The following is a 24,431-nucleotide window of genomic DNA, read 5'->3' as shown; positions in this document are numbered from 1 at the left end:
GGCTTTGCTCAGAGTAGGCTTAGTACGTCAACTTGTCGTCTGGCAATCAGCTTAGTTTGTGGGGTCAAGAAGATCAATTCACGATTTACCAGACAGAGCGGTGACGGCATGAGATTGACGTGCAGATGCCTTCTCAATCGAGCTGATGAATGCGCATGGGGAGCGCGAGCTCGGTGAAATCCTCCACGATCACCTGGTGGAGCGCGCCCCTAAAACTGTACCTCACCAAGAGATGCTTCTTTTCGCCCAAGACTGGATCGTGGAAACCCAGCAGATTGGCTTTCGACCTTGCACCTGGAACGATGAGCTGCGATCGGGTGGTGAGCGCTTGAAGCGGGATCTTGACGTCCCAGTACGTTTCTGTGGTCAGATCAACATCGCCTGTACCGGAGGACGGAAGCGCCGACTGGTTCTTGACATCGTTCCACAAACGCTCTGCTTGCGCTGTAGTAATGCTCGGACGGGGAAAAGAGTCTTTTTGTCCGTACCAGGCTTCCAGTATGACCAGACCTGAACGATCCAATTCCTGATGTGCGCGTTTCACAGCTTGATCACGCAGCACTTCCACCGCTTCCAGCGCCGCCTGTCGTCGTTCCAGTATCATCTCCCGATTAGCGCTTCGCAGCTCGCCTAGTCGGTTCCGCAAACGCCTCTGCTTGCTCGGTTCCAGATATCGCCAATGCAACGCTGTATAAGCTGCAGCAGGAACCACGGTAAACAGCACCACCAGATCCGACCTGAATTCGGGCGACAGCAGGATGGGCAGCATGATCTTCTGCCCCAATCGATTCACCTTGACGCGTAGCGTAACCCCACCCATCGGAAGTGAGCAGTTGAGACCCAACGACAAGCGTACGTTTTCCGTCAAGCGTCGTTCGGCCGAGCTGAATGCGCTCATGCCGGATCCTGTACCGAGGTTGAAACCGGTCCGAAGTTTGACTCCACCGAGCACTTTGAGTGCATAGTCTACCGAGATGTTTTGGTCGACGGGCGAGATGCTCGTCTGGACCGTCCACCCTTTGCCTTCATCGATCTGCTTTGTCAGGCCGACAGAGACAGCCGCTGGCTCGCTTCTCACCATCGCACCTTGCAGATCCTCCCCCCACCCCAACAAGCTGTATGTACCACTTCGAACGCTCGTGAATCCAGTCAGCGTCGATTTGGAAGACAGTCTCTGCCCATAAGTCACGTTGAACGTAGGAGGCATCATCAGCGTCTGCATCGTCGCTTGCCATGAGAAGAAGGAATTGGCATCCACCGTAAATTGACCCTTCGTTGTGATAATTTGCGGGCGCAGGAAGGAGAGCGTGATTTCGGTGAACAGACGAGGTGACCAGTGCGTTTTGAGAGTGCCGACGAGATTGCCTCCTCCCAAACCATTTCGAGAGACCATCTGTCCCGAAAACGTGGCGCATGTTTGGTTGGTGACTTGCGTTTCGAAGCCGTGTTTACCGATAAGTTGAGTGCAGCCTATTCTGCTGATACGATCCGCAAACGTGACTGTGCGTGGGAAAGGTGCGGTTGGGACGACCATTCCACCCGGTGCTACTGGTAAATCTTGCTTATTTGTTGCCGTTGCCGCCCTGGGTTGCCCTGGCATCTGTTGTTGAGGAGGTCGTCTTGAGAGCCTACTACTGGGCGCGAACAGTGCACTGGCATCGATGTGCGCCGTGAAATCACCTTTGCTCTTAACCAGCGCCTCGGCGTCCGCTGCTTGCTTCCTCCTTCTCTCCCTCTCGAACTCCTCCTGCATCTCCCTGGGACTTCTACCACGTACCGCCACTGACCAAGTTGATTTCAACCCTTCCTCTCCGAAGTAATCGTAGATCGTCCTCCTCTCAGGATCCGAGAGAATCTCATATGCGCGTTGTACTTCTCGGAATCTAGATTCGGCTGCACCCTTTCGCGAAGCATCTTTGTGCTTGTCCGGATGCAACAACACCGCTAGTGAGCGATAGGCGTCCTTGATAGCATCAGCCGAGGCATCGGTGGCGACATTGAGGATGGTATAGAGGTACTCTTTGTCGGTTGATCGGCTTGTCAAGTCGCTGCTAGTAGATTCAGTTGGGTCGTGCGCATCACGGAAAGGTCGACCGCCTAGCAGAGGTTCTTCGTCACCACCTTCGCGCGGGAAGGTACCTTGGGTGCCGGCGGAGGGTGACTGCTGGTAAATATCGTATGCAGTGCTGTTCTGACCGAAAGACGAAGATGGAGTGTTTCGCGATGTTTGGCGGGACGGATTGGAGGTGCAAGTGCTCGAAGATGAAGCTGCCGAAGTGGTCGAATCCGTCGAAGAAGTAGAACCGGTCGACCTAGATCCGGAGGATGTCGCGAGGGAAGGATGGGATCCACGCTCACCAACACGGTATGGCGCATACGGATCGTCGACATCCTCAACCTCTTCGACAGTCGCTCTTGCTGGAGGCGCCATCTTGGGCTTAGAAGCAATCCACCCCACCTCGGATGCTTGGAATTGAAGATGGTTGGTGATGACAACAGCTTTGCGGTCAAAAAACGCGACAAACACGAAAAGACCAACGTGGAGGTTGTTTGGGGTTAGAATCACGAATAGAGAGATCTTGAGAGGCTGAGCTTGGTTTCTAGCTGTCCAGCGAAATTCATCTCCCGAAAAGCGCCGTGGTCCAACGCCTCCACGCACGAACACGTGTAACGTGTAAAGACTGTCCGAGTCTTATGCGATTAGCATTCGTGATTGGCGCACTTGGTTCAGAATCATAAATGGATCTTTTCCATCGCAGATTCAGGCTTCACTCACGACTCTCAAGAGTCGCAAAAGAATACGTCCTTTGCAGAACTCAGAACTTGGTCTAGGCTCGCGAAAGAGGTGCGATAACTTGCAGAAATATATATTGGTCTTTTCTAAAGGTGCACGCGAATCTAGATACCAGATGAGAATTGCGAATAAGTTATATAAACTTGATTTGCTATCAACACTAATCGCGCAACGGCTTGGCACCTCCCACCACACGGCCGCGGACGAAGACAGTTCCGATGTTCCTATCGTCGCCAGTGAACATCCACTTCTCAAACACATCAGGCAACGTATCATCCTCTTCGACAAAGCAGCCCGGGTTGCCCGTGTATCCGGAAGGGCCCCAGTGACTTGTCGTCTGGACGAGCAGCGCATCGAATTCTTTGCCGACCTCGAGCGACCCGATCCTGCTAGCCATCGCACAAACTTCAGCTCCACCGAGCGTGGCAAGGTAGAAGAGCGTTGCGATGCTCAGCGGTCCCTTGGTAAAGTCGACCGTGGCCTTGTTGGTGAGCGACGAAGCGGGATCCTGGACGGACTGCGAAACTTCGGTGGGGCTGAGGCTGGACGTGGTGACTGAGTGCGGCTTCCTAGGCTGGTACTGACCGGCAACAGGCGGACCTGGGTATCGGCCATCGATAGCAGCTGTACCGCTAAGCGGCTGTTGCGCTTGTCGGGCAACTTGCTCGCTCGTCGGCGGAGCTGTGGCCGTGAAGGCATCTTGCTCCTCTTTCGCCTTTGACTCAGCCTGTGCGCGTTGGAAAGCCAACACCTTGGCGACAACGCTGGCTTCTCTGATAGCCGAAAGCATACCCAGCCCGAAACCACCGGAAACGTCTGTACCCAAGCCAACCTTGATACCCATGTTGAGCATCTCTCCTACGCGAGACGCTCCCGAACGCAGATTGAGGTTGCTCGTGGGACAATGGGAAACACCGCACTTGCGCTTCTTAATGATGGCCAGCTCGTCGGCATCTAGGTGAACCGCGTGGGCCAAGATGGTGCGTGGACCGAGGAGCGAGTAGTGGTCGTATACAGAAGTGTAGTTCTTGGCAAAGGGGAAGAGCTGCTTGGTAAATGTGATCTCACCCTCGTTCTCGCTGAGATGGGTTTGGACACGCAGCGTCGGGTCGCGCGAAAGCAGCGCCGAAATGCCAGTGAGCATGGCGTCCGTGCATGAGATGGCGAAGCGTGGGGTGAGGATGGGCTGAACAAGCGCATTGTTGAGCTCGCGCTCGCGCTGCCTGGATGGCGTCGAAGTGCCACTCTCACGGGCCGAGCGGATGCTGCTGCTGCTGGGTTGTCTTGCCACAGGCACGCTCGTACGGGACGTCGAGGAGAGCGACTTGATCGCAGGGTTAAACTTGAGGGAAGAAGGGCTGCCGCCCGCCTCGGAAGGCGGCTTGCTGCCAGTGGGCGACATGAGCTCGTCCATTGTGGCGCTAAGGCGAGCGATGCTAGCGTCCATCTCGGGCGAGGTGTTGTGCAGATCGGCAGGGCTCATGGACGGAGAAGAGACGTCGGGCGGCTGTCCGTACGGCCTGAGGCTCCTTGTGAAGCGAACAAACTCTTTGGTATCTTCAATCGACTGCGATGCATTCTTCTCGATGTAGTCGATAGGTGAGTTGCGGTCCATCTGGCACTTTCCGACAAAGGCACGCTGACCTCGCTCATTGCAGATTTCAGCGAGAATCTTGGAGGCTTCGAGATGCAGGGTGGCATAGTAGCATGCAGTGGTGGTACCCGAGTCGATGAGACGTTGCACGACTGATTCGTACGTTTTTCGAGCGTATCTGGCGTCTTCGAACCTCCTCTCGCGTGGGAAGGTGACGTGCTGGAGCCAGTCGAGCAGTTCGTACTGCTGACCGAGACCGATGTTGGGTACCTGACAGGCATGCGTATGTGTGTCGATGAAACCAGAGCAGAGGAAGCTGCCAGGGGGAAGACGCGTGAGCTTGTACTGGCCCTTTCGCCAGCCGTGCTTGTCGAGGACGTGCTTGATGAGTTGTTGCTCTCGTTGCGAAGCCTCATCGACGGTGCTGGGTGCGTTGGTGGTAGGATGACGTGAAGGCACAACAGGCGGAGGCATTTCGAGCTCCGGAGCATCTTGCAGTGTGGGAAGGCTGGAAGCGGAGGATCCAGGGATGGGGACAGGGGTAGAGGATCGATCTTCGGTGGAGTGGCTTGTTGCAGTCGAGGTCGACGTTGACGACTCAGTGGATGAAGTTCTGGTACTTGGGTTGAGCAGAGTAGCAGCATGAGGGAGCTGGCGCTCGAGCACGTCAAGATCCTCCAAGAAGCGGATGACACCGCCGGATCCTACACCAAGGATACCGCGCTCGATAATGCTCAGGTCGGTAGCTGACCTTGAGCTGATGATGGCACCGACAAAGATTCTCTTGGGCAGCAGATGCGGCGCGGGCATGGCTGGTCGGAAATTTTCCGATGCCGAAGTTGGCTGTGGTTGTTATCGCAGCGTGTGATGGGGACCATCGAAACAGAGGTTCGGTCATGCACGATGAAGGGAGGTGTAGAAGAGAAAAGAAAGAAAGCAGGCTCCGAATCAGTCAGCGTTGGAACCAAATGAAACCAGGTGGAACGTGCCAGGAACGTCGCCTTCGCATTTGCTGTGTCGATACTTACGTGTCCATTGCCCCCAAAGGGCGGGCAAAGATGAGGACGTGCGATGGTCATGATAGCTCTTGCAGTGCGGTGCAGCGAGTGACTATGATCAGATGAATCAGCTGCTGAGCTGCTAACGAGTGCAGAATCCGTGGAATCGGTGCTTCCGAACGAATGACTGGCGCGAGAAGAGTGTCAAGAGGGGTAATTTAAGAGCGAGAGCAAGGATGCGTCCAAGTATGAGTGCCACACAGTCACGAGTTGAGCAAAAGACACTCAATCGGTTCGATTGGGCAGCTGTGTCAGGGCAAAACGAGGCGCGGGTCTTTGCGTGCGTATCACTGTGATCCGTGCAGTCGTGAGTCGCGTGAACTGCAAATTAACTCAAAATCTTGCTTTCTGTGTTGTGATGACAAAAATCGTGAATGTGCCGTGCCTGCTTGGCGCTTTATCTAGTCCAGCACTCCGTCACTGAAATTTTCCGACGTTCCTAAATGTTAGGCAGGCTGAGCGCGCGCCACTTTTTGCAATCACGAATGGTCAAGATAAGCGTGGCGTGGGGGAGGAGAGTCAGCGATAGGGCGAGTCACACGTTGCCCTTTGTGTATGCAGAAAGCTCCGTCTGTCGGATAGGAACGGGTAATTGCCTTTGGAGACTCAATCGTGAGTGCGGAGACGAAGCAGGACAGAGACTTGCTCTGAAGAAGGAAGTGTTCCTGAGAAGGGTTAGGGTGCGGAAAGGGTGAGGAGCAAAACATAACGGACTGGTCCACATTCGGTCGAGCTTATATCTGTCTTGCGCTTCAAGACCACTCCGCACCGGTTGGTGTGGGGCTTGCAGACTCCTTGTCTCTCGCATTAGCTGGAGCAAGCCAATCACAGACGCTCTTTGCAGTCGCGGCCCATAATGCACAACGATAAGAATACAAACACGCTTAGGTGTGGGGACAGACGTGCAGAGACCAAGAGAGAAGCCAACCGCAGGCGTAAGAGTCACGAGTGTAAAAACCTTGTTTTAACTTATGCCAAAGTCACGGCGATCTCCGAAGATGATATCTTCCCTCTCAAGTCACGAAAATTTCAGGACTCACAGCTCGGCCTGTCAGAAGTCATCATTCATGATAGTGAGCCATTCGCGTGTCGACCCTCCACGAGACGGATGCCGCCTTCAAATAACTTAACGTTAACTTACGATGTATCGACCGTTGCTAAGAGAGTATTCACGATTGGATCTAGGGCTTGGCTGGCACGGCTCAGCATAAATTTCGCAGTCACGAGTGCTTTCTTCTCGCCACGCGCCATGCATTTCCTCTACTGTGGCCTTTGCAATCTCTTCAAGTTTTTGGCACTCCTCCATCCTAGCAGCTGCACTAGCATCTCCCCGTTTTGCAATAGCTTCTTGGAACGTGGTGAAAACTTGATAATTCAATGGCAAAGGCTGTGTGCTTTCGAGTTGCCAACTTACAGGCTTCTTTGGGATGAGAGTTTGCCAGCTGGTCCATAATAGAGAGCCGGCAAATTGAACAGCACTCCATTGATTGTCCATCTCGACAATGCGATAATCGATAGCTTGTATCAGATCTACGGCCCACTCACGCCCATTGTCTCGATTATCAACCTGTCATGCAATTCGATTCAACATTGAACAAGCCATCTCTGGTTTGTCTGCAATCTAAACCAACGTTAGCTGCGATTCGAGATGTACGACACACGACAGTTCCATTCTTTATCGGAGAAGACCGAACCGGCCGAATCGTTAATTCTTCTTTTTCTTCCTCTTCCTCGGATACGTCCGAGATTCGTCCTCCGATCTTGCAAGATCGGGCGTTGCTGGTCGACATCTTTCAGCGACTGGCAAATTCAGTCACGAGTGTCATTCAGGTGGCCATGTTAGTGGCGGATCACAACAGGCGACCATTCAATCTCGTCACGCTCTTGTAATGTCAATGCAGATCTTAGCATTTCTGGTAGCTGGAAAACACGTGAATGTGTGTGGGATATATATGAATACATGCGAAGCGAAAGGGGTCTTGAAGAGATTGCAGTTATCGTTGCGATATGGTTCCGACTTGAGATGCAAATGCAGGTAACGCGGATCCTTTTGGGGTCGACATGGTAGGGCCAAGGGGGTGCGAGTGCAGACTGTGCGATTGGAGATTGGGTGCAAGTACAAGAGTCCGTCAAACAAGTGCGCACAGATGATTGTGGGTAGCCATACAAAACGGCCTTCTATGCGGTCGCTGCTGGTGGAGACGAGAGCGCTTGAGAAGCATCCTTGTCTTTTGCCTCATCCTTGCGCGCCAGCTCTGCTTCACGCAGCTTCTTCTCGGCGAGGTTCTTCATCTTGAAGTAGTCCTTGTGCAAACCGCACTCGGTCTTGCCAGCCTTGTCCTTCCACCTGCCGGCACGCTCGCCCGCATCTCCGGTACCGGGAAGTGCAGTCGAGTGCCAGTCGCCGATCGACTTGTAACCCAAATCGAGAAGCTCGTTGTACGGAACAGCATTGGCTTTGGCGTACGCATCAACCTGACCAAAGGACCAGTTCATCAGCGCATTCACCTTGACCAACCCGGTCTCGTCCACTTCGACCGCTTTCAACGAGGCGCGATCGGCACCTTGCGATCGACGTCGACCGGTGAATACGGCGCGAACGCCAAGCTCTTCGTATGATCGTCGTGCAGGTTCCACCTTGACCAAGTAGTCGTACGTATCCTCGTCCTTCTCCCACAATTGTGGGCCCCACTTTTCCTCAAACTCGCGCACCGTGTTGGTGCCCGGTGGGTAGTAGATGTGCATAGGAGCGTTGTAGTGCTTGGCTGCCTTGTGGGCCAGGTCGAGCGTCTGGGGAAAGTGATAGAGCGTGTCGACAAAGATGAGTGGGACGAGGTGTTTGGCGGGAAGGCCAGCCTTGGCGGCACGCTGCTCGCTGATGCGCGAAATCATGTCGACGGTGATGCAGCCGGTGATACCGAAAGCGGTGGTCTGGTAGAGACTGGGAAGGTTGTCGATGGCCCATTCGATGATTTCGGTTGGGTCAGCTTCACCGAGCTTACGGTTGATGGCTTCGAGATTTCGGATGACGTGGCGGATCTGAGCCTCCTCTTCGGCCTGTTTTGAAGACTGGGCGATCTGGTTGGGGGCAGTCATGATGGTCAAGGTGTATAAGATGTGGTTACAGAGAGATGCTTGGTTCAAGAGAAATGTCTGTGGATGAGCGTCAAAGGCTGGACACACAAGCGTGGGCAATGCAGTAGGTGCGTGGCGAGATGGACGACGTGAAGAACACAAAGCGGGGAGAGTTCCTGAATGGGGAGGGAGATACGAACTAATGCGTCGAGTTCGCGAGGAAAGCTGAGGAGGAGAGTGGTAGATGCGGATGTGGTAGGAAGGAAAGATTAGCTTGTACGAGGATGGGGGGAAAGACCGTGCAGGCAGCCTTCCTCGGGGATGCACACAGACACAAGCTAAAAAAAAAACCCCCCACACGATGTGTGGCAGAGAAGCAGTGGAAGGGGCAAGCTTCATTAGAGAAAGACGACAGACGACAGTTTACAACGGCTGGCAGCGGGCACGGCGATAGCATCTGAGAAGATTTGGCCACACTAGAGGACGAAGTTTGTACAAGGGAAGCGATATAAGGCCAGCAAGTTCACGGCAGCTGAACAGCTTTCAGAGAGGAAAAGGGCAAAAGATCGGGAAAAAAATTCCTCGGGACAGGCAGCCGCTTGAAACCCGACAATGATCACAACGTGTCGTTCGACATGAGCTCGCTCGCTGCGTTGGTCGCAGAACTTGGCCGCTCATCGCCGTGGCCTTTTGCGTATACTGTTGTTCACGTCCTCGCCATTCTCAGAACAGTGTGAAGGAAGAATGACGTTAACATACGGGAGAGTGTGAGAGCCATGACTGAAGAATGGGATTGATCAGCGCGAGACTGAGCTATAGTGCGCGCGGGCAAACTGGCACTTGGTTCGTCATCTCGTCGATCCATGGAGATTTGGCAACGCAGCTCCAGGTGGACGCCGCCCAAAGGAGCGCGGGGCTTGGATTCGGCTGAGGAGGACCGGACCAGAGAAGACAAAATCATTCACAATTGCGCAAACTGACATGCAGTGCAGGAGTAAGCTGTCACGTCAGAAACATGTTGATGGCGTGATTGCCAAGACAAAAGATCTTGAGACTCTTGAATCAATCCGTGTAAGCATCGGTGCTATCTGCACTCGATCTCGTTCCATCGGGAGATGGAAATTTGATTACAAATTTTCAGCCAGGTCGTAAGGTTCGTAGTTTTGTGCTTGTGCTTGCAAAACTGCAATTGTCGACGTAACAATTTTAATCACTTTACATGTGTCACGTGCTTCAACAAGGCGTGAGGCAAAACACGAGGGCCTTTGAAGTTTGTTGTTCTTCACTCGTAACGTGTCGCCTATCTAGACAGGGAGGAACGGGTATGGTGGTTCGAGACTGTTGCGTAATCGTATGCACCGTCGCTTGCGAATCTGTTTGTTTCCGCAAGCGGATGGAAGCGCCTGTGCAAATGAAAGCCGACGCCCATACTGCCAGCGCCAGGGCATCAAGACTGCGGTTATGATTCACTGAGTTGGAATGCGTTGCTATGAGCGGCGGCTAAATGGATATTGAAGCGTGAAGGAAGATTCGTGAATCACGAATGGCTGCTGTAACCGCCGCCGTTACGCGTCAAACATCCACGACTCTTGCCTTTGTGAAAGCAGCGACGAGCGTGACTGCAACTCGTGACCTGGAAACCATTCACGAATCTTGGCCAGTCACGTATCACACAGCTAGCTGGGCGCGTGACACTCGTGACTCCACAAAGGCGTGTATGAGTTGCCAAAAATAGCAGCGTCTATTCGCGATCGGTTCTGCCTGTGCTGTGACTTATGACAGCACTTGATCAGCTATCAACACACGACTGGCAGGGACTGCAGCAACACTGTGACTTGCACGTCTGTTGGTGCACTGGCTTCTCAAGAACAGCCACAGAGTCAGTCACACAGGACATTTCCCTCCAAGGTTGCTTCTCTGCCATCGTTTTCCATTTAGATTGTTCCTTTTACACGGCCGAAATGTTGGGTCGCGAGGGCTGCATTCCCTTTGCACAATGTGAGTGCAGCCTCGGCGTCCGAACGTAACAACTTAGGTTAACTAGCTAGCATGTGGATTGCTGCGTTGGTGCAGAGAAGGTGCTGCACGGGAGGAATTCAAGCGGCAGCGAGCGATGGATGCGTGCTAACAATCGTGAATAACATTCAAACTCTCAGTTAACTTAAACCAGATTCACGATTGGCGCTCCCTCTTGCAGCTCGCACAGAGATTCACTCCCGACTGTGTCAATTGTGAATCACGAATCATGTTGTCAAACACAGCTGGCTCTAGCATGATTCCAGCATGGTGTTCAGCATGCCGCTTGTCGGACCTGGGCGTGATAAATCGACGCCGAGTCGGAACATCATTGGCTGCACAACCAGTCGGACCCTGATCAGTGACCGAGGTGCTTCGACACGCGTGTGTGTGTTTTTGCTGGCATCCAGCCTTCCTTGGTGTCCTCCTCGACAATACCTGCTCGTCCTCATCAGCCTCAACGGCCAAGGATACGTTCGTGACAGCAACACAATATCGTCCACCAATCGGGTGCCGAGCTCGCCAATGGACCCGTCGTTCATGCCGTCTTGCGGCTTCCACTACATTCAACATACCCCTTGCTCTGCTTCATCACCATCCGCCACCACCTCTCCTGATCCGACGTTCAGTCCGCGTAGCGTCAGTTGTGAAAGCAACGACACTTGTCCCTCGAGCTTCACTCCCTTTTTCGCTTCTAGCACCGCTGACAAACCACTCGATTCCAGACATACTCCCGTCCAACTACCAGAGTCCAGCGTTTCGTCTCTGCCAGCCTCCACGATATCCGACGCAGCTTCAAGCTCTTTCACGTTGCGCCGTAGACCTCGACCAGCACATTGCAACAACGGCACTATTTCCACTGACGCCGGCATTCCTGACTCGCGCTTCAGTAGCCTCCACGAGCTCCTTGAGAAGGCAGGCTACAAGGAGACGCGTGTCGTCACACCTGACCGTCAATCGCTAGCAGGCATGTTCGCCCAGAAGCTCGCTACACCCCCAAGGAAGCCCAGGCTGGTCGACGATTTTTCTTCAGACTCGCCTTCGCTCGCTGCCTGCGAATTGAGGCGTGCCTACGAAAGGAGCACCACGTCTCGTTCCACGCCCAAGGCTACCAGCACCAAAAGCCTGCCATCGCGCAACTACAAACCCCCCACCCAGAACAATGCGCCACCTCTGCCCAGCGCACCAGCTTCATCCTCGAGCTGGTTTCCTAACATCTGGTTTTTTGGACCAGGTTCCTTCTCCAATGATGCGTCCCAAGTTGCCGTCCAGGGAGACGAACCGGTAGACATTGCGAGCCAACAAGAGCCTCTACAAGCCAACGTTGGCTCATCCACTTTAGCATCCACATCTGCATCTGCATCCACATCACCATCTTCTGCAGTAACAGCAGCAAAGGCCAAGCGAACAGCAACTGTCAATCCAGTCTGGACAGCAAGCGTCGCGTATAGATCCGCCAAGTCTCACACCGCGCCTGTGCGTAAGAGCGCTGCGATCTCTTCACAGGCGACGCACAGTCAAGCAGACGCGGAACAGGCCTGGAAGGAATTGCACAATCGTGGCTCCAACGCCAACACCAAGAGGCGTCCAGGTCTGATCGACGCCTTTTCGAGTCCCACCAAGCAAGCGCCACACGCCAACGCATCACAAGCGAGTCCAAGTCGTCAACGCCAGTGGCGACAGGAAAGGGCCAAGTGGCGCGAGTCTTTAGGAGACCTACAGGCCATGATGGATCAATCACGCCTGCGACGCGAAATAGCAGCGGCAGCGGCAGCGGCAACCACAGAGACAGAGACAGCAAAAGCAATCGAGACCGACTGTACAAACGGTTCTGGCATGGATGATGACACTTCTGCTGAGGTTGCTGCAGGCGAGGCGGTATTCGCAGCGCGAGCAGCACAGACGCATAATGATGCTATGGCCAAGTTTGTCTCGGGACCTGCTCTGCCCTTCTTGTCCACGGATCCGGCCGTAGCGCCTCGAAACGCATCGTGCACGACGCCCGCGCATTTGAGCATGCGACGCATCAAGAGTGTCGAAGTTCTTAGCAAGATCATGCGTGAGCGTCGTACGATTTCGACCGCATCGTCGAGCTGTAATGCACTGGACACGACATGGCACGACACACCAAGCTCGATCGGTATCGATGTACAAGACGGCCGGATCAGCCCGACAATCAAGAAACGATGCACGCCGCCTCGTCTGACCGTGTCGTCGCCGCGCGGAATCTCGTCACCGAAAGAGCTCGAGTTGGAGGGACAAGAGTTTGAACCCATGTCCTGGTCTCCTGGCAAATGCGGTGGCGCGATCATCATCTCGAATCGTCGCGTACAGAACAAGCGGCGTTCGAAACTGCGTCACGTCTCGTCCGGTGCGGATCTTGTGTCGACTACCACTGCCAAGGGCGACCTAAAGACGCCGAGCCGTAGAGCAAGGGGCAGAGACAAGACGTTGGCCAACACGTCGCCGGGCGAATCTGGCGGTGCACGAGTGGCTGTTGCTGCGCTGATCCGCAATTCGGTGGGTAGCTTGTCGCGCGGCAGCACGGCGCGCGCTTTCAAGGACGACTTTCATGTCTTGGACGATGCAGAGCGCGAAGTTGCGCTGCAAGCAGGAGGTGTGCTCGACTCTCCTACGCGTCAACGATGCAGCAACCCGGAGCATAGCGTCCTTGCTCTTTCCAGCATACACAACACTCGAGCTGCATCCGACCGCACGGACGTCTTCCGTTCCAGTACCACTTTGACGCTTAGCAAGAAGGACTTTTCCGCACGAATCACGCGCACGAGCAAGATCATGCGTCTCATCGACGAGGCCGAAAACGTGCCGTCGATCGCGTCCATGATCTCGCAGCCTGTCGTCGCCTCGCGTTCCAGTAGCGCTTCCCGGCCAGCAGTTGCGCAGCCTATCACTTCGCCTAAGCCTAGCCCTGCCAACTCACGTACACACATCGCTCAAGGCCTCTCTAGCTCCTTGAGCAAGAACAGTCGCGATCGCATGCACACTATCACCCGCGTCTTGGGTCAAAAGCAACCGCTCTCCTCCTAGGCCATCTCTCCTAACCCCCTTTCGCATCTTGTCCTCTCACGCATCTTTATATACCATGACCCTGTACACATCACGCTCTTTGTTCATGTCCTTTGTTTGCCTCCATTGCAATGCATCTCAAGTCAACCCCTACATTTGCAACGGCTCGATCCGAAGGACAGCTCGCTGTCGTGAAAGTATCGCAAAAAGGAGGATGAGGCTTGGACTGGGACCGAAAGATTCTGCTTCGGTACGATAGAAAGAGCCGATATCGAGGTACCACCAAAAACCTAAAGTCGCTTCAGACACTTGGCTGTCACCAGTCCGTCAGCTCCAAGCAAGCAAGGTGCTGCTGACTAGGCTTTTCGTCTTGGAGCACCCAACTGACCCCGGGATTCAAGTTACACAAGGATGGTCCTCTAACTCTGATTCCCGGCTCGACGTCACTTTCGCTCAATGCACCCAACCCAACACTCAAACAAGAAATCCCAGAGGAGAGAAAGAGAAACACGAAAAAAAAGTCCATTAAAATACGCCCTGATGACCAAAGAGCAAACCAAATTTCCACTTCCACGTAGAAGCGATCAACAAAGCTCGGGGTAAACCTTCTTTGTGCGACCAACAATCTTCTTGACGTCCTGAGATCGTGCTCGGGTCGTAATGAGGAGCGCATCAGGAGTGTCGACCACCACGACATCGTCTACACCCAAGCAGGCGATGGGTCGACCGGCGGCAGGGATGATCAGACCACCAGCCTGGCTTTCCGTGACAACCAGCCGACTATCACCCAAGATCCTCGGCTCCCCCTCTTCAGCAGGGATCAAATCGGCGAGCGAGGCAAAGTCACCTACATCATCCCAACCAAACGTAGCCGGTACAACGGCAACCTTACCCACCTTGGACGCGGGTTCTGCTACAGCGTGATCAATGGCAATCTTGGGCAGAGTGGGCCAGACCTCGCTCATGACCGTGTCACGAGCGTCTGAATCCCAGGAAGCAGCGATGCGCGTCAAACCTTCGTGCAATTCAGGCACAGTCCCCTTGAGCAAGTCGAGCAACACTTGCGCCTTGACAACAAACATACCACCGTTCCATCGGTAGTCACCAGTCGAAAGGTAAGCCGAAGCAGTTCGTGCATCGGGCTTCTCCTTGAACTCAGTGACACGACGAGCGTTGGGTGCCTCACTAACATCGAGCTTCTCGCCGAGCTTGATGTAACCGAAACCCGTCGATGGGTGTGAGGGGGCAATACCGATGGTGACCAGATAGCCAGCCTTGGCGGTAGCAACGGCCTCGGTAACGGCCGACTCAAAGGCGTCTCGACCCGAGATAATGTGATCAGCCGCAAATGAACCCAAAACGGCTTCTGGGTCGCGCTGAAGCAGCACTGCCGCTGCCAAACCAATGGCAGCCATCGACTCCTTGGGCGAAGGCTCGGCAAGCACGTTGGCCTGCTCGAGGTCGGGAAGTTGTGCCGAGACACCGCCAACGTGTGCCTGACCGGTAACGATCATCATCTGTGCCTGACCAGCCAGAGGCAGCAGACGATCCCAGGTGCTCTGAAGCAACGTCCTACCGGAACCAGTGAGATCGAGCAAGAACTTGGGGTACGACTCTCGCGAGAGCGGCCAGAGACGGGTGCCAGCGCCACCGGCAGGGACCACCGCCCAGAGACCGAGCTTGGGTTCTTCAGCAAGCAAGGGAGCGGGCTGTGTGTGGGCAGAGGCGCCCATCGAGAGATGGGGAGCGTGCAGCAGATCAGAGGAGCCGTTGTTCTTGGGAGGCGATGACGGCGCACGGGTTAGCCTAGGGAACAAGGCAGGACTCTTGAGGGCGGGCGACATCTGACCAGGAGTAAAATTGTTGTAAAACGAGTTTCTTCGGCACGCATTGACATCGTTTTTGCTTTCCATCTCGTCCATTCGCAAATGCAATCGAGAAAGCTGAGATCATAACCGACAGGCGAGTGAAAATGATGAGTGTTTTTGTTGCATTGATCGAACAGCTTGTCAGTTCTGACTTGAAAACTTACCTCCTTCTGCATGGCGAGGACGCCGGAAAGGACCTGGTCCATGGCCGACTGTTCAGAGACGTTACCCATGGTGGTAGAAGTGGAGTGGTGTACGTCGTTGGCGGTGAGGTTGTGAAGCGCACGTTCTTGGATGTGCAAAGCAGAATTGACCGAGCCAGCTTGATCGGGAGCGATGAGGTACTGATCGAGGTCACCGGAAGCGTGGGCAGCAGAAGCCTTGGTAGGGGTGGTTGGCGACTGGTTAGAGTCTGAGGTAGAGGAGGAGGAGGTGGTGGTGGTGGTGGTGGTGGAGGTGGCGAGGATGGAGAGAAATGATGGGTTGCTAGGAGTTGCTAGATGGGGGGAGTGGGAACGAGAAGAGGACATGATTCGCGATGGACTGAGTGTTATTAATGAGTTGGAATGGTGGACCAGGAGAGCGCCAGAGGAGAAGGAGCGACGAGGTAAAAGAGGCGCTGTTGGTGGCTTGCTAGTGACAGTCGGAGCTTGGTTGATGCGGTTGTAGAGCAGTGCGGCTCGGAAAGGTGAGCGGAGTAGCAAGGATAGCCTACCGGTTTCGAAGTGAGCGTATTGTAAACGTGAATCAGGATCAGCAGACCGAGACAAGCCGACGAGAGGAATACAGTAGCTTGGAGCCTTTGAACGATGATGGCGACGTGGACACGGCCATGAGTTGGGCACGGACTAGCCGGTTCGCGCGGCACTTTAGCGTGGGCTGCCAGCCAAGTTTAGCGTGATTCGCGATATTTCTTTTGGTTTTTTTTTTCCTTTGTTTTTTGTTTTTTTTTTCGTGAGATGTCATTCTAAAATAATAATACCAATACCCAAGCTTTCGGTGCGCCGAGCCATCAGACGGTGTGGAATCACCGCCAACTTAGTGACGAGTGACAGAGTGAGGGATAGTGTCGGTCTCTCTCGCGACCCTGCAGACGGACTTTGATACAAAAATCCTTTCTTTTCTTTGGCATTTACTGTACAAAATTGCACCCTCAAAGTTCTTTGGTTTAAGTCGCACAAGCAGGTTAGAATGGCGGCCACCGTGAAAGCCACGGCAAGGCTTCGGTTGCCATGCTCGGGTTGCTGACATCCATGATTGCTGGCTTAGATTCATTGATTGCGTTGACGGCTCTAGGGTCGGTCCTTTTTTGCAGCTAATCACATTTCAGGCGCAATCCTAGTTGACCGTCAAACTTTGTGGCGACATGATAATTCGACCGACAACTTGACAGCCGCAAGACATGGCAAGGAGAGGAGACAAATTGCATCTTGTTCCTGCAAAGTGGCCGAAGCGGGCTGAAGAACCAACGCTGTACTCAACCAGCTCGCCAGCTGAGTCAAACGTACTGTACAGAGCACTCTTGAGAACGACCGTAATTCGATGTTTGCTTTAAGCGGAGAGCTCTGTGGCCTGCACTTCCTGCTTGGTTGGTCGATTCTTTCAAGCACCTCAAGACCAAAGAAGCATGCTTCGAATGTGTAGGGTCGATAAAATTTTAGTCACGAGTATGGGCAACCAGCTCGCCGTCAATCCAAATGAGACTGCTGTGCCTCCTTCGCAGCTGAAAGCGAATCAAGACGGAAAAATGAGCTGCTGTTGTACCACCTCTGCGTGCATCGAGCACATGATTGTCTCTTGCTATATGTCGCTCTCTTAGCGGAGCTTCACATGGGATCGTCGTTGCCAAAGACTGCAGGTGGGTTCCCATGAGACATGATTAAACACGAAGCAGCATCAGGTCAGGGTTACTGTGGTGAGCATCCAGACGCATTCGATCATGTATGCATGCGCCTTTCAATCATTCGCACAGCTCGCCGTTCAAGCAAGGCGACTCCGCTGTCGAGTTCCGACGCTCTTATATTCTTGTGATTCACGATTTTCCATTCGCGATTCGTGTTTCGTGATTGATGAGTTGGTCGGAATAACTTATACCAATGTAGACAGCCACGCGCGACTCATGACTGCATCTCGGCGTCGGAGTCTGCGATTCTCTCACCTTTCGACTAAGCCCGGCGCCACCTGCCCACCCAACGAGCCTTACTCCATCGCCTTTGTCCATCAACACTATGCATCAAAATCAGCGCGGGACCGTCTGCGTGTAAACTTTATGCGCCGCAGATCTGGCCAAGACTTGATCGTCCAAAGGTAAGGTAAGCGTCTGTCGCCCAGCAAACGCGGCTCCTACTCGGTCGTTGGCCCCAATCTTGCACACAACGTGGACTTGGTCGATTTTGTGGACATGGCGTGCGTGCGAGACGTCTGATAGTCCCGATAGTCGGTCCAATTACGAATATGATCACGTTGCCCAAGTTCAACGTACTTACGACTGTCAAGTGATTTCCATCCACAGAGTCAGTTAGGCTTTCCCACGTTGCCTAGCTTACAGTAGCGTGATTTTTGATCGCTTGCTGTCCCTCCGTCGTCCAACATCAGACTTGTGCCAGTCTCCTGAGCAACTCGTGCTATCCGAGTCTGCACCGGAGAATTTTTTTAGGCTGTCAAAGACTAAGGTAAATTAGTAGTGTGTTTGAGATGGGCTAGCCGATCTAAGCGAACGCCACCGACACTAGCGTAGCAGCTCAGGATCCAACTTCTGCCGGTCCGATCCCGATATTCGCCTGTCTTGATCCCACAACGCTCGATTCTTTCTCTATGCCGCGCAGCTGCGCGCAGAGTGCCTAAAAATTACAGATCATGAGGTAAGCATGGATTGCCTTTTTCACATGTTAGAGTCACTATGCTTACTATACTCGTGACTGTAAGTCAGCCTCGCTTGACCGTAGCTTCTTGTTTTACGTTGAGCAAACGTTATTCTGATGCTCCGCATAGATTGATAATGTCAGTAAGCCTAAACGATAACGTCTTCAAGCCTGAGTCTTGTTTACTCAAGTGCTGCGGGTCTGGCAGTTACTTCCTCCTCCTCCTGCTCCACCTTGTAATATAAGCCATTGTCAGCCAGCTGGACACAATCACGGCGCAGCACTGCCAAGGCTGGATTCGCGAGGCAAAGCGATGGGCTAGAGTTGCTCAGGCAGGCAACAGGCTTAAAAGACCACGATGCTGCATAGGCTCTCAGCCGAGTTGGACTCGCCCCTGAGGAGACAGCACAGGAGCCTTTGTTCGGCGAAGAGGATGGGGAAGGCGATGAGGAGGCTATCTCTCAGCAGTTGGTTTCTCATTTGCATACAGTGTCTGGAGTCAAGTTGTGCTACGGATAATCTGACGTCGAAAATTGATTGAGAGCAACACTGTATAACTATAGAGACTAACGCTCTAGGCTAGACTAACGTGAACACAGCGACTGACGTCGGGTATAGAAAACTGACGCTCGCTTGCGCAAAAATGAGTGAGTTCGAGCCGCCGGCCGCGTGTCATGTACCCTCGCGCCCCTTTCACACTCTGGAACACGGTCTTTGTCGATACCAAGGAGCCGGAGGCTGGTTCGACCATCGAAATCAAAACCGGGGGCAAGCGATCCGGCTCGTTTGTTCGTTTGTTCGTTTGTTCGTTCGTTCGTTCATTCGGCCGTTCCGATCCGCTCCGCTCCGAGCATGGCTCATCCATGTTTCTTCTTGGTTGCTAGAGGGTTGTAATAGAACAAGCAGCGTGTGTGTGTGTGTGTAGTCGAGCCATTGCATCGCATCGAGGGTCCCTGGAACGCGCACCGAATCTGGTGGGCGATAGGTAGGCATGATAGACGCTCATGACCCTCGAACGATGCAACAGCCAGGTGCGCCAATAAGCAACTCGATCCTGCTCGTGCAATAGAGTTCGGGGGTGTCGTTAAAATTTCCAATGGACCCTCTTTTGGTCGGCAGTGTTGTGCATAGTCGTCATCCTCGTGCTTTCCACCAAAATCGACGCAAGGTGTCGTCCGCGGCATCGTGGTTGCACGCTTGCAAAAATTTTAAGTCCATGATACTCTAAGCGCGCCGGACATTCGTGAATCATCGTCGTCAATGACGACCATCATTACAGATCATGGCAGCGGCAGGCAAACATCGGAAATCAGGCGACTGGCGCTGGTCACGCACTCGGCGGCTGCTCCTCATCGGTCGCTTGCTGAACACCTTGAAAACGCTCGGCTCGGTTCTGCTTCACTTGCACTCGCGACTGCTTCGATGCGCAATGGATCAGGAACCCGCCGAAGGCTGTGTCTGATGGCAGCGATTCTTTCGATGATCGATCAACCTACAAATGCCACTTCTTCTGTGGGGCCGCTCTCAAGAGGGCACTCGGCCTCTGCACGAACAGTCATAGGTGAATTCGATCCTCGTATCGTTTTGAGAATCCTAAGCATTCCCCGTATAGTGGTGGTTCGTACCTACCCTCGAACGACTCATCCTGCGGCAGCTCGCTTTGTTGACTTGGAAAGGCTTTTTGCTGTGTTTCAAATCGCAGACCCGAGTCAAGAGTGTTGGCGAACACGATTCCTCGACGACGATCTGTCGAGTCCTAGAACGATGCCGATTTCGAAGAATCGTGAATATGATCCACATGAATCACGAATATGAACCAGCTGAGACACGAAAATATACTGAAAATAGTGGAGTGGAAAAGCAAAAGTAAAACACTATCCGTCAGTGCGAACGTGCGACGTGCGACACGGGCTGTCATGTCACTTGTCGCGAATCTCACAACGACATTTACTAGCGCGTGGCCATCGTTGCGTGGGCAAGGCGAGACCTTAGGGACCCACGTGACCAATTCTGTATCACGGTGTGCTGCGTGCTGCTGCGTGTTGGCCGTCAGCAGGAGTTTCAGGGTCTCTCAGCAAGAAGAGAATCGTCCGTGCATCTTTACAACCAACGCACTCTTCCTCAAACACCGAGCAAAGTTGACGTGCCTATCGGCGACTCCCTGACACATCTTCGTATACCATGCGGGCTTAGACCTATACCCTTGGCCGGCTGCACACTGCCGATCCCTGCGAGACGGCACAGACAGACCCCCTGCCGCCATGTCAGAGGCGACACATTTGCGCGGCGCATATGCTGACAACAAGCTCATTCGCGCCGCAATTCATCAAGAACAGCGCCGAATAGGGCACATCTGCGCTATCCTGGTTCGCAATTTGTCTCTTCGACCAACTCGAGACCGCGCTCTTCAAACACTTACTTCCCAAAGACCCGGCAGATTGGATCGATACCACACCACCTCAGATGATGCCGACCTGACGCATACCATCGCGCGATCCAACAGCAAGGGAAAGGAAAAAACCAACCAGTCGAGCCGCCGTCGAAGAAGCGCTAGCTGGAGTAGACTTAGCAATCATGGCTCTTCCGACGACGACCACCGAGAGGACGCCGATCACCTCGATACTAGTTCCGCGTCGACATCCACAGCCACAAAGTCGCAGATCAACATCAACCATCGAAACGGAAGAGGTCGTTCTGCGTTGCTCATCAATCATCGTCGCACATCTGATCACGAGCTGACCTCTTCCTCGTCACTTGCATCCACCTCAGATGGCGCACACAGCATCGACGCTAGTCCACGCCCTATTCTCAAGCGAGCCTCTAGCACTCGAGATGGCAGAGACGCTCGCATATACGGTGGATCGCCCGCCAGCGCGTCCAACACCAGCTTCCTCGACGAGCTCGGTGCCAACACCACCATGCTCTCGAGATCTGACTCTCGCAGCTCCTCTCATTCTTCTCATACCATTCGTAGGCCTTCACATAGGGCAAGGACCACCAGCATGACCTCGTCGAGCAGTGTTCGTAGCGTCCGCTTCGACGAGTCTCGGTTCGCAGGTAACAACAATGCTAGACGTACGTCACGTATCTCTGGCCGTCTCAGTGCAGCTCCGCGCTATCCGCTTTTTTCTCAAAAGAGTCTCGCTCAGATCATGAAGGATCGCATGCTGGAATGCCATGTCGAGCTCTCAATCGGGTCTGGAAAAGACGATCGACTGAGCGCCACTGCATCAGCCGCCATGAATTATGTGACAGACCAAGGTTCAGAGCGGGGTGCAGACTCTGAGAATTTGCAGGTTTTCTATCGGACGTCCAACTCCAAGCCCGGCCTACATCACTCTTGGGGATATCAAAGCGGCGACCCCATCATTCCCGAGCGCGATTTTCGTGTTGATTCAAACGGTTCGAGCGACGTCCATCCGCTGGAAGCATCTACGCTCAGCATCAAAGTCTATGCCAGGACGCCTCCTGCAGACACGGACAATGTCGGCCCTCAGCGAGGCGCTCAGACTGCCAAAGCGGACGCACCAGACTGGAAGCTCGTATGTCAAACAAGCGCTGATCTTCGCGATCTTGAGCCCTTACCGGGAAACATGCAAAGCGTCAACCTGTCGCTTCCGCCCAATTCCATTTTGCTTGGTCTTGCGCCTGGAGCCAATTCGCTATCTGGACGTGCGAATATTGCTTCGTCCGATTCGTACAGAAATATGGACTCCGAGGCATCCGAAGAGGCGAAAAGTGGTCCAAAGCTTAATCGGAGCACTAGCGAGAGAGAGGCAGAGAGGACGCAACACATTCTTGAAAGTATTGTTTACTATGTGGTGCCGCTCCATATGTCCCAAAAGCTAGATGCCGCCCACGCGATCGGCGCAGTGTCGACAATAGATGAAGCTGCTGATGCCAGCCGAGGACACAGAAACAAAGACGGCAGTTCGAGCCATTCGCCAACTCTCTTTCGCCACACATCACTCGACCACTATGCCTCCGATCCAGAGAGCGCACCGAGTCGCAAAGCTGTTTCTGCACCAGCCTCAGAGCAGGTCGCTGCTACGTTGGATTCTCTAGCACTTCCATCGGTAGCAATCGCTGCGACACCCGACGCACGACGACGAGAGCGGCGCAAAGCATTCGAAGATGAGCAGAGGCGCGTACTGGAGCTCAGCTTGCGCGAGACCAAGATGATGCCGAGTTATACACTCAACGATGCAAAACACGTAGCGAAAAAGCAGGCCGAACTGCAGCATCTATCCGACCAAGTGCAAGAGCTTAGACGAGTCAATGGCGACCTACTCAGCGAAGTGGATGGCTTCGTGCAGCTTCGACTCAGGTACGAGCAGCAGAAAGCTAGATACAGCGCGGTGAGGCAAATGGCTCTGGACGAGGCGGATCAACTGCAGCGCAAGAGGACCGAGCTGACAGAGAGAAAGGCTGCGCTCGAGGCTCGGCGACGAGCAATCCTGGCCTCCCAGTCGCTCTTTGAAGCTGTGGAGACAACATCACGTCAGCTCAAGGAAGACGTGCAGACGCTCAACATCGAAAAGGCACACGTAGCATTGCAGTTGCACGTTCAGCAGGCGTCCATGCTGCGGGATCTCGAGGCTATCTTTCCCATCGAACTATCAGACGCCTCATCGCTACTGTTTTCTATCTGTGGTCTGCCACTTCCCAACGCGGTGCCCTCGATCCCAGCCTCCGAGCTGGCAAACGAGGAAAGACGATGGAAGGACACCATCAAGCGTCACGTTCCAGCATCGACTCGACCCGTGTTCCATCCGTTTGACGACGAAACCATCAGCAGCGCTCTGGGTCTGGTTGCTCAACTTGTCATGTTGCTCAGCACCTACCTTGCCACTCCGATCCACTATCCGTTAGCAACAGCAGGCAGTCGCGCGGTGGTGCAGGACGGCATCTCGCTCATGAGCGGTCCTCGTGCATTTCCGCTGTACGCCAAGGGTATGGAGCGATACAGATACGAGTACGCAGCGTTTTTGCTCAACAAGGACATCGAGCAGCTGATGAACGTCCATTCCGTCACGGTCATCGATATCCGCCATACGCTGCCAAATTTGAAGAACCTCATGGTAACCGTAGCCGCTGCACCGCCGACCAGTCAAATGACCAGGAAAAGCCATATCGGCAAATCAGAGATTGCACTCCGCTCCACTCCACCGGTTCAACGGAACGTCGACGTCACGAATGGCAATGTCAAGAAGTCTGGTTTGGAAATTGGCTTGGGGTTGCCGAGCGTCAATGCTGGTGCAAAGCTTGCGTCTGCGGGAGGGGTTAGGAACGAGGTTGTGCATGATATGTTGGTCACAACGCGAGTATTGGGTGCTCCTTCGACAGCCACGACCAAACCGGCGACTGCTAATGGCGCCATCGCGTCTGTGTCAAGAGCACTGAGCTACATTAGCGGCGGAAATGCTCGATCATGAAAGGCTTTCACCGTTTCCCCTTTGTGCACATGCGACCATCGCGATTGTAACAATGGCATGCAATTGGAAAGTTGATCATCGGTACATGCTTGATTTACTGAGCTTCATTCACGACTCGCGCGCTTGTCAAGCTTCGTCTTGAGGTCAGCATCGATTGCCACTTGTTCGTCGGTCGGACGCGTCGAGTATCCCTTGTTGACCAGATCACGTTCGATCTGTTGGTTGTGCGATCTTTGCTGACCGGATTGTTCGAGTGCAACGTTCTAACGACGAGCGAAAACGTAGTGCGACACTGTCAGTATGAGACCGAGCTTGAAAGAGCAGACAAGATCAGAACAAGACGTACACCATCGTGACCGGGAGCCTCGTTCATGATGTTTTCGTTCAGGTTGTCGATCAGCTGGTTGCCGTTGGCGCCGACGACTTGGCGAGTCTTTTTGAACGTCTGGTCCGTGGTCTTGTTGGTCATTTTAGGATGTTGCCTGAGTTATGGCGGATGGCGAGCTTGCTTGTAGTGGTAAGCTAAGCGTTTATATCTCGCCTTGGGTCGGAGGGCGGCGTTTCAAACGGACAAGGTCAGACGGGTCTTCACGCTACATCACGCAACGCCGCAGATTCACGATTGTCACACGCAAGCAACCAACTCTGCCGTTTGACATGTCAGCAACATCCGGACAGTCAAGAGTCCTCTGGCTAAGCACAA

At 53.8% G+C, this 24,431-nt stretch overlaps 9 protein-coding genes across 9 annotated transcripts; 3 read left to right on the top strand and 6 right to left on the bottom strand.

The window, feature by feature from the left end:
- Nucleotides 1–133: 133 nt before the first annotated feature.
- UMAG_02944 (uncharacterized protein) lies at nucleotides 134–2,431 on the bottom strand (the record flags this gene model as incomplete). Its single annotated transcript, XM_011391049.1, has 1 exon — nucleotides 134–2,431. The coding sequence occupies one exon, from the start codon at nucleotides 2,429–2,431 to the stop codon at nucleotides 134–136; it is 2,298 nt and encodes a 765-aa protein (XP_011389351.1).
- A 523-nt stretch (nucleotides 2,432–2,954) lies between these two features.
- UMAG_10329 (uncharacterized protein) lies at nucleotides 2,955–5,198 on the bottom strand (the record flags this gene model as incomplete). Its single annotated transcript, XM_011391184.1, has 1 exon — nucleotides 2,955–5,198. The coding sequence occupies one exon, from the start codon at nucleotides 5,196–5,198 to the stop codon at nucleotides 2,955–2,957; it is 2,244 nt and encodes a 747-aa protein (XP_011389486.1).
- Nucleotides 5,199–6,578: 1,380 nt separating this feature from the next.
- UMAG_10328 (uncharacterized protein) lies at nucleotides 6,579–6,941 on the bottom strand (the record flags this gene model as incomplete). Its single annotated transcript, XM_011391183.1, has 1 exon — nucleotides 6,579–6,941. The coding sequence occupies one exon, from the start codon at nucleotides 6,939–6,941 to the stop codon at nucleotides 6,579–6,581; it is 363 nt and encodes a 120-aa protein (XP_011389485.1).
- Nucleotides 6,942–7,624: 683 nt separating this feature from the next.
- On the bottom strand, nucleotides 7,625–8,542 carry UMAG_02942 (putative 3`-phosphoadenylylsulfate reductase; the record flags this gene model as incomplete). Its single annotated transcript, XM_011391048.1, has 1 exon — nucleotides 7,625–8,542. One exon carries the CDS (start codon nucleotides 8,540–8,542, stop codon nucleotides 7,625–7,627), a length of 918 nt encoding a protein of 305 aa, XP_011389350.1.
- Nucleotides 8,543–11,062: 2,520 nt separating this feature from the next.
- Nucleotides 11,063–13,585, top strand: UMAG_10327 (uncharacterized protein; the record flags this gene model as incomplete). Its single annotated transcript, XM_011391182.1, has 1 exon — nucleotides 11,063–13,585. The coding sequence occupies one exon, from the start codon at nucleotides 11,063–11,065 to the stop codon at nucleotides 13,583–13,585; it is 2,523 nt and encodes an 840-aa protein (XP_011389484.1).
- Nucleotides 13,586–14,148: 563 nt separating this feature from the next.
- On the bottom strand, nucleotides 14,149–15,665 carry UMAG_10326 (putative Mannose-1-phosphate guanylyltransferase; the record flags this gene model as incomplete). The annotated part of the gene is made up of 2 exons (XM_011391181.1): nucleotides 14,149–15,507; nucleotides 15,597–15,665. 2 exons carry the CDS (start codon nucleotides 15,663–15,665, stop codon nucleotides 14,149–14,151), a joined length of 1,428 nt encoding a protein of 475 aa, XP_011389483.1.
- Nucleotides 15,666–19,553: 3,888 nt separating this feature from the next.
- On the top strand, nucleotides 19,554–20,108 carry UMAG_10325 (uncharacterized protein; the record flags this gene model as incomplete). The annotated part of the gene is made up of 1 exon (XM_011391180.1): nucleotides 19,554–20,108. The coding sequence occupies one exon, from the start codon at nucleotides 19,554–19,556 to the stop codon at nucleotides 20,106–20,108; it is 555 nt and encodes a 184-aa protein (XP_011389482.1).
- A 446-nt stretch (nucleotides 20,109–20,554) lies between these two features.
- On the top strand, nucleotides 20,555–23,728 carry UMAG_02938 (uncharacterized protein; the record flags this gene model as incomplete). The annotated part of the gene is made up of 1 exon (XM_011391047.1): nucleotides 20,555–23,728. The coding sequence occupies one exon, from the start codon at nucleotides 20,555–20,557 to the stop codon at nucleotides 23,726–23,728; it is 3,174 nt and encodes a 1,057-aa protein (XP_011389349.1).
- A 104-nt stretch (nucleotides 23,729–23,832) lies between these two features.
- On the bottom strand, nucleotides 23,833–24,197 carry UMAG_10324 (uncharacterized protein; the record flags this gene model as incomplete). Its single annotated transcript, XM_011391179.1, has 2 exons — nucleotides 23,833–23,991; nucleotides 24,075–24,197. 2 exons carry the CDS (start codon nucleotides 24,195–24,197, stop codon nucleotides 23,833–23,835), a joined length of 282 nt encoding a protein of 93 aa, XP_011389481.1.
- Nucleotides 24,198–24,431: the final 234 nt, after the last annotated feature.

Source organism: Mycosarcoma maydis, chromosome 7, assembly GCF_000328475.2.
Source record: "Mycosarcoma maydis chromosome 7, whole genome shotgun sequence".
Classification (NCBI taxonomy): Eukaryota; Fungi; Basidiomycota; class Ustilaginomycetes; order Ustilaginales; genus Mycosarcoma; species Mycosarcoma maydis.
The sequence above is the reverse complement of the archived record's forward strand: the minus strand, read 5'-3'. Positions and strand labels throughout refer to the sequence as shown.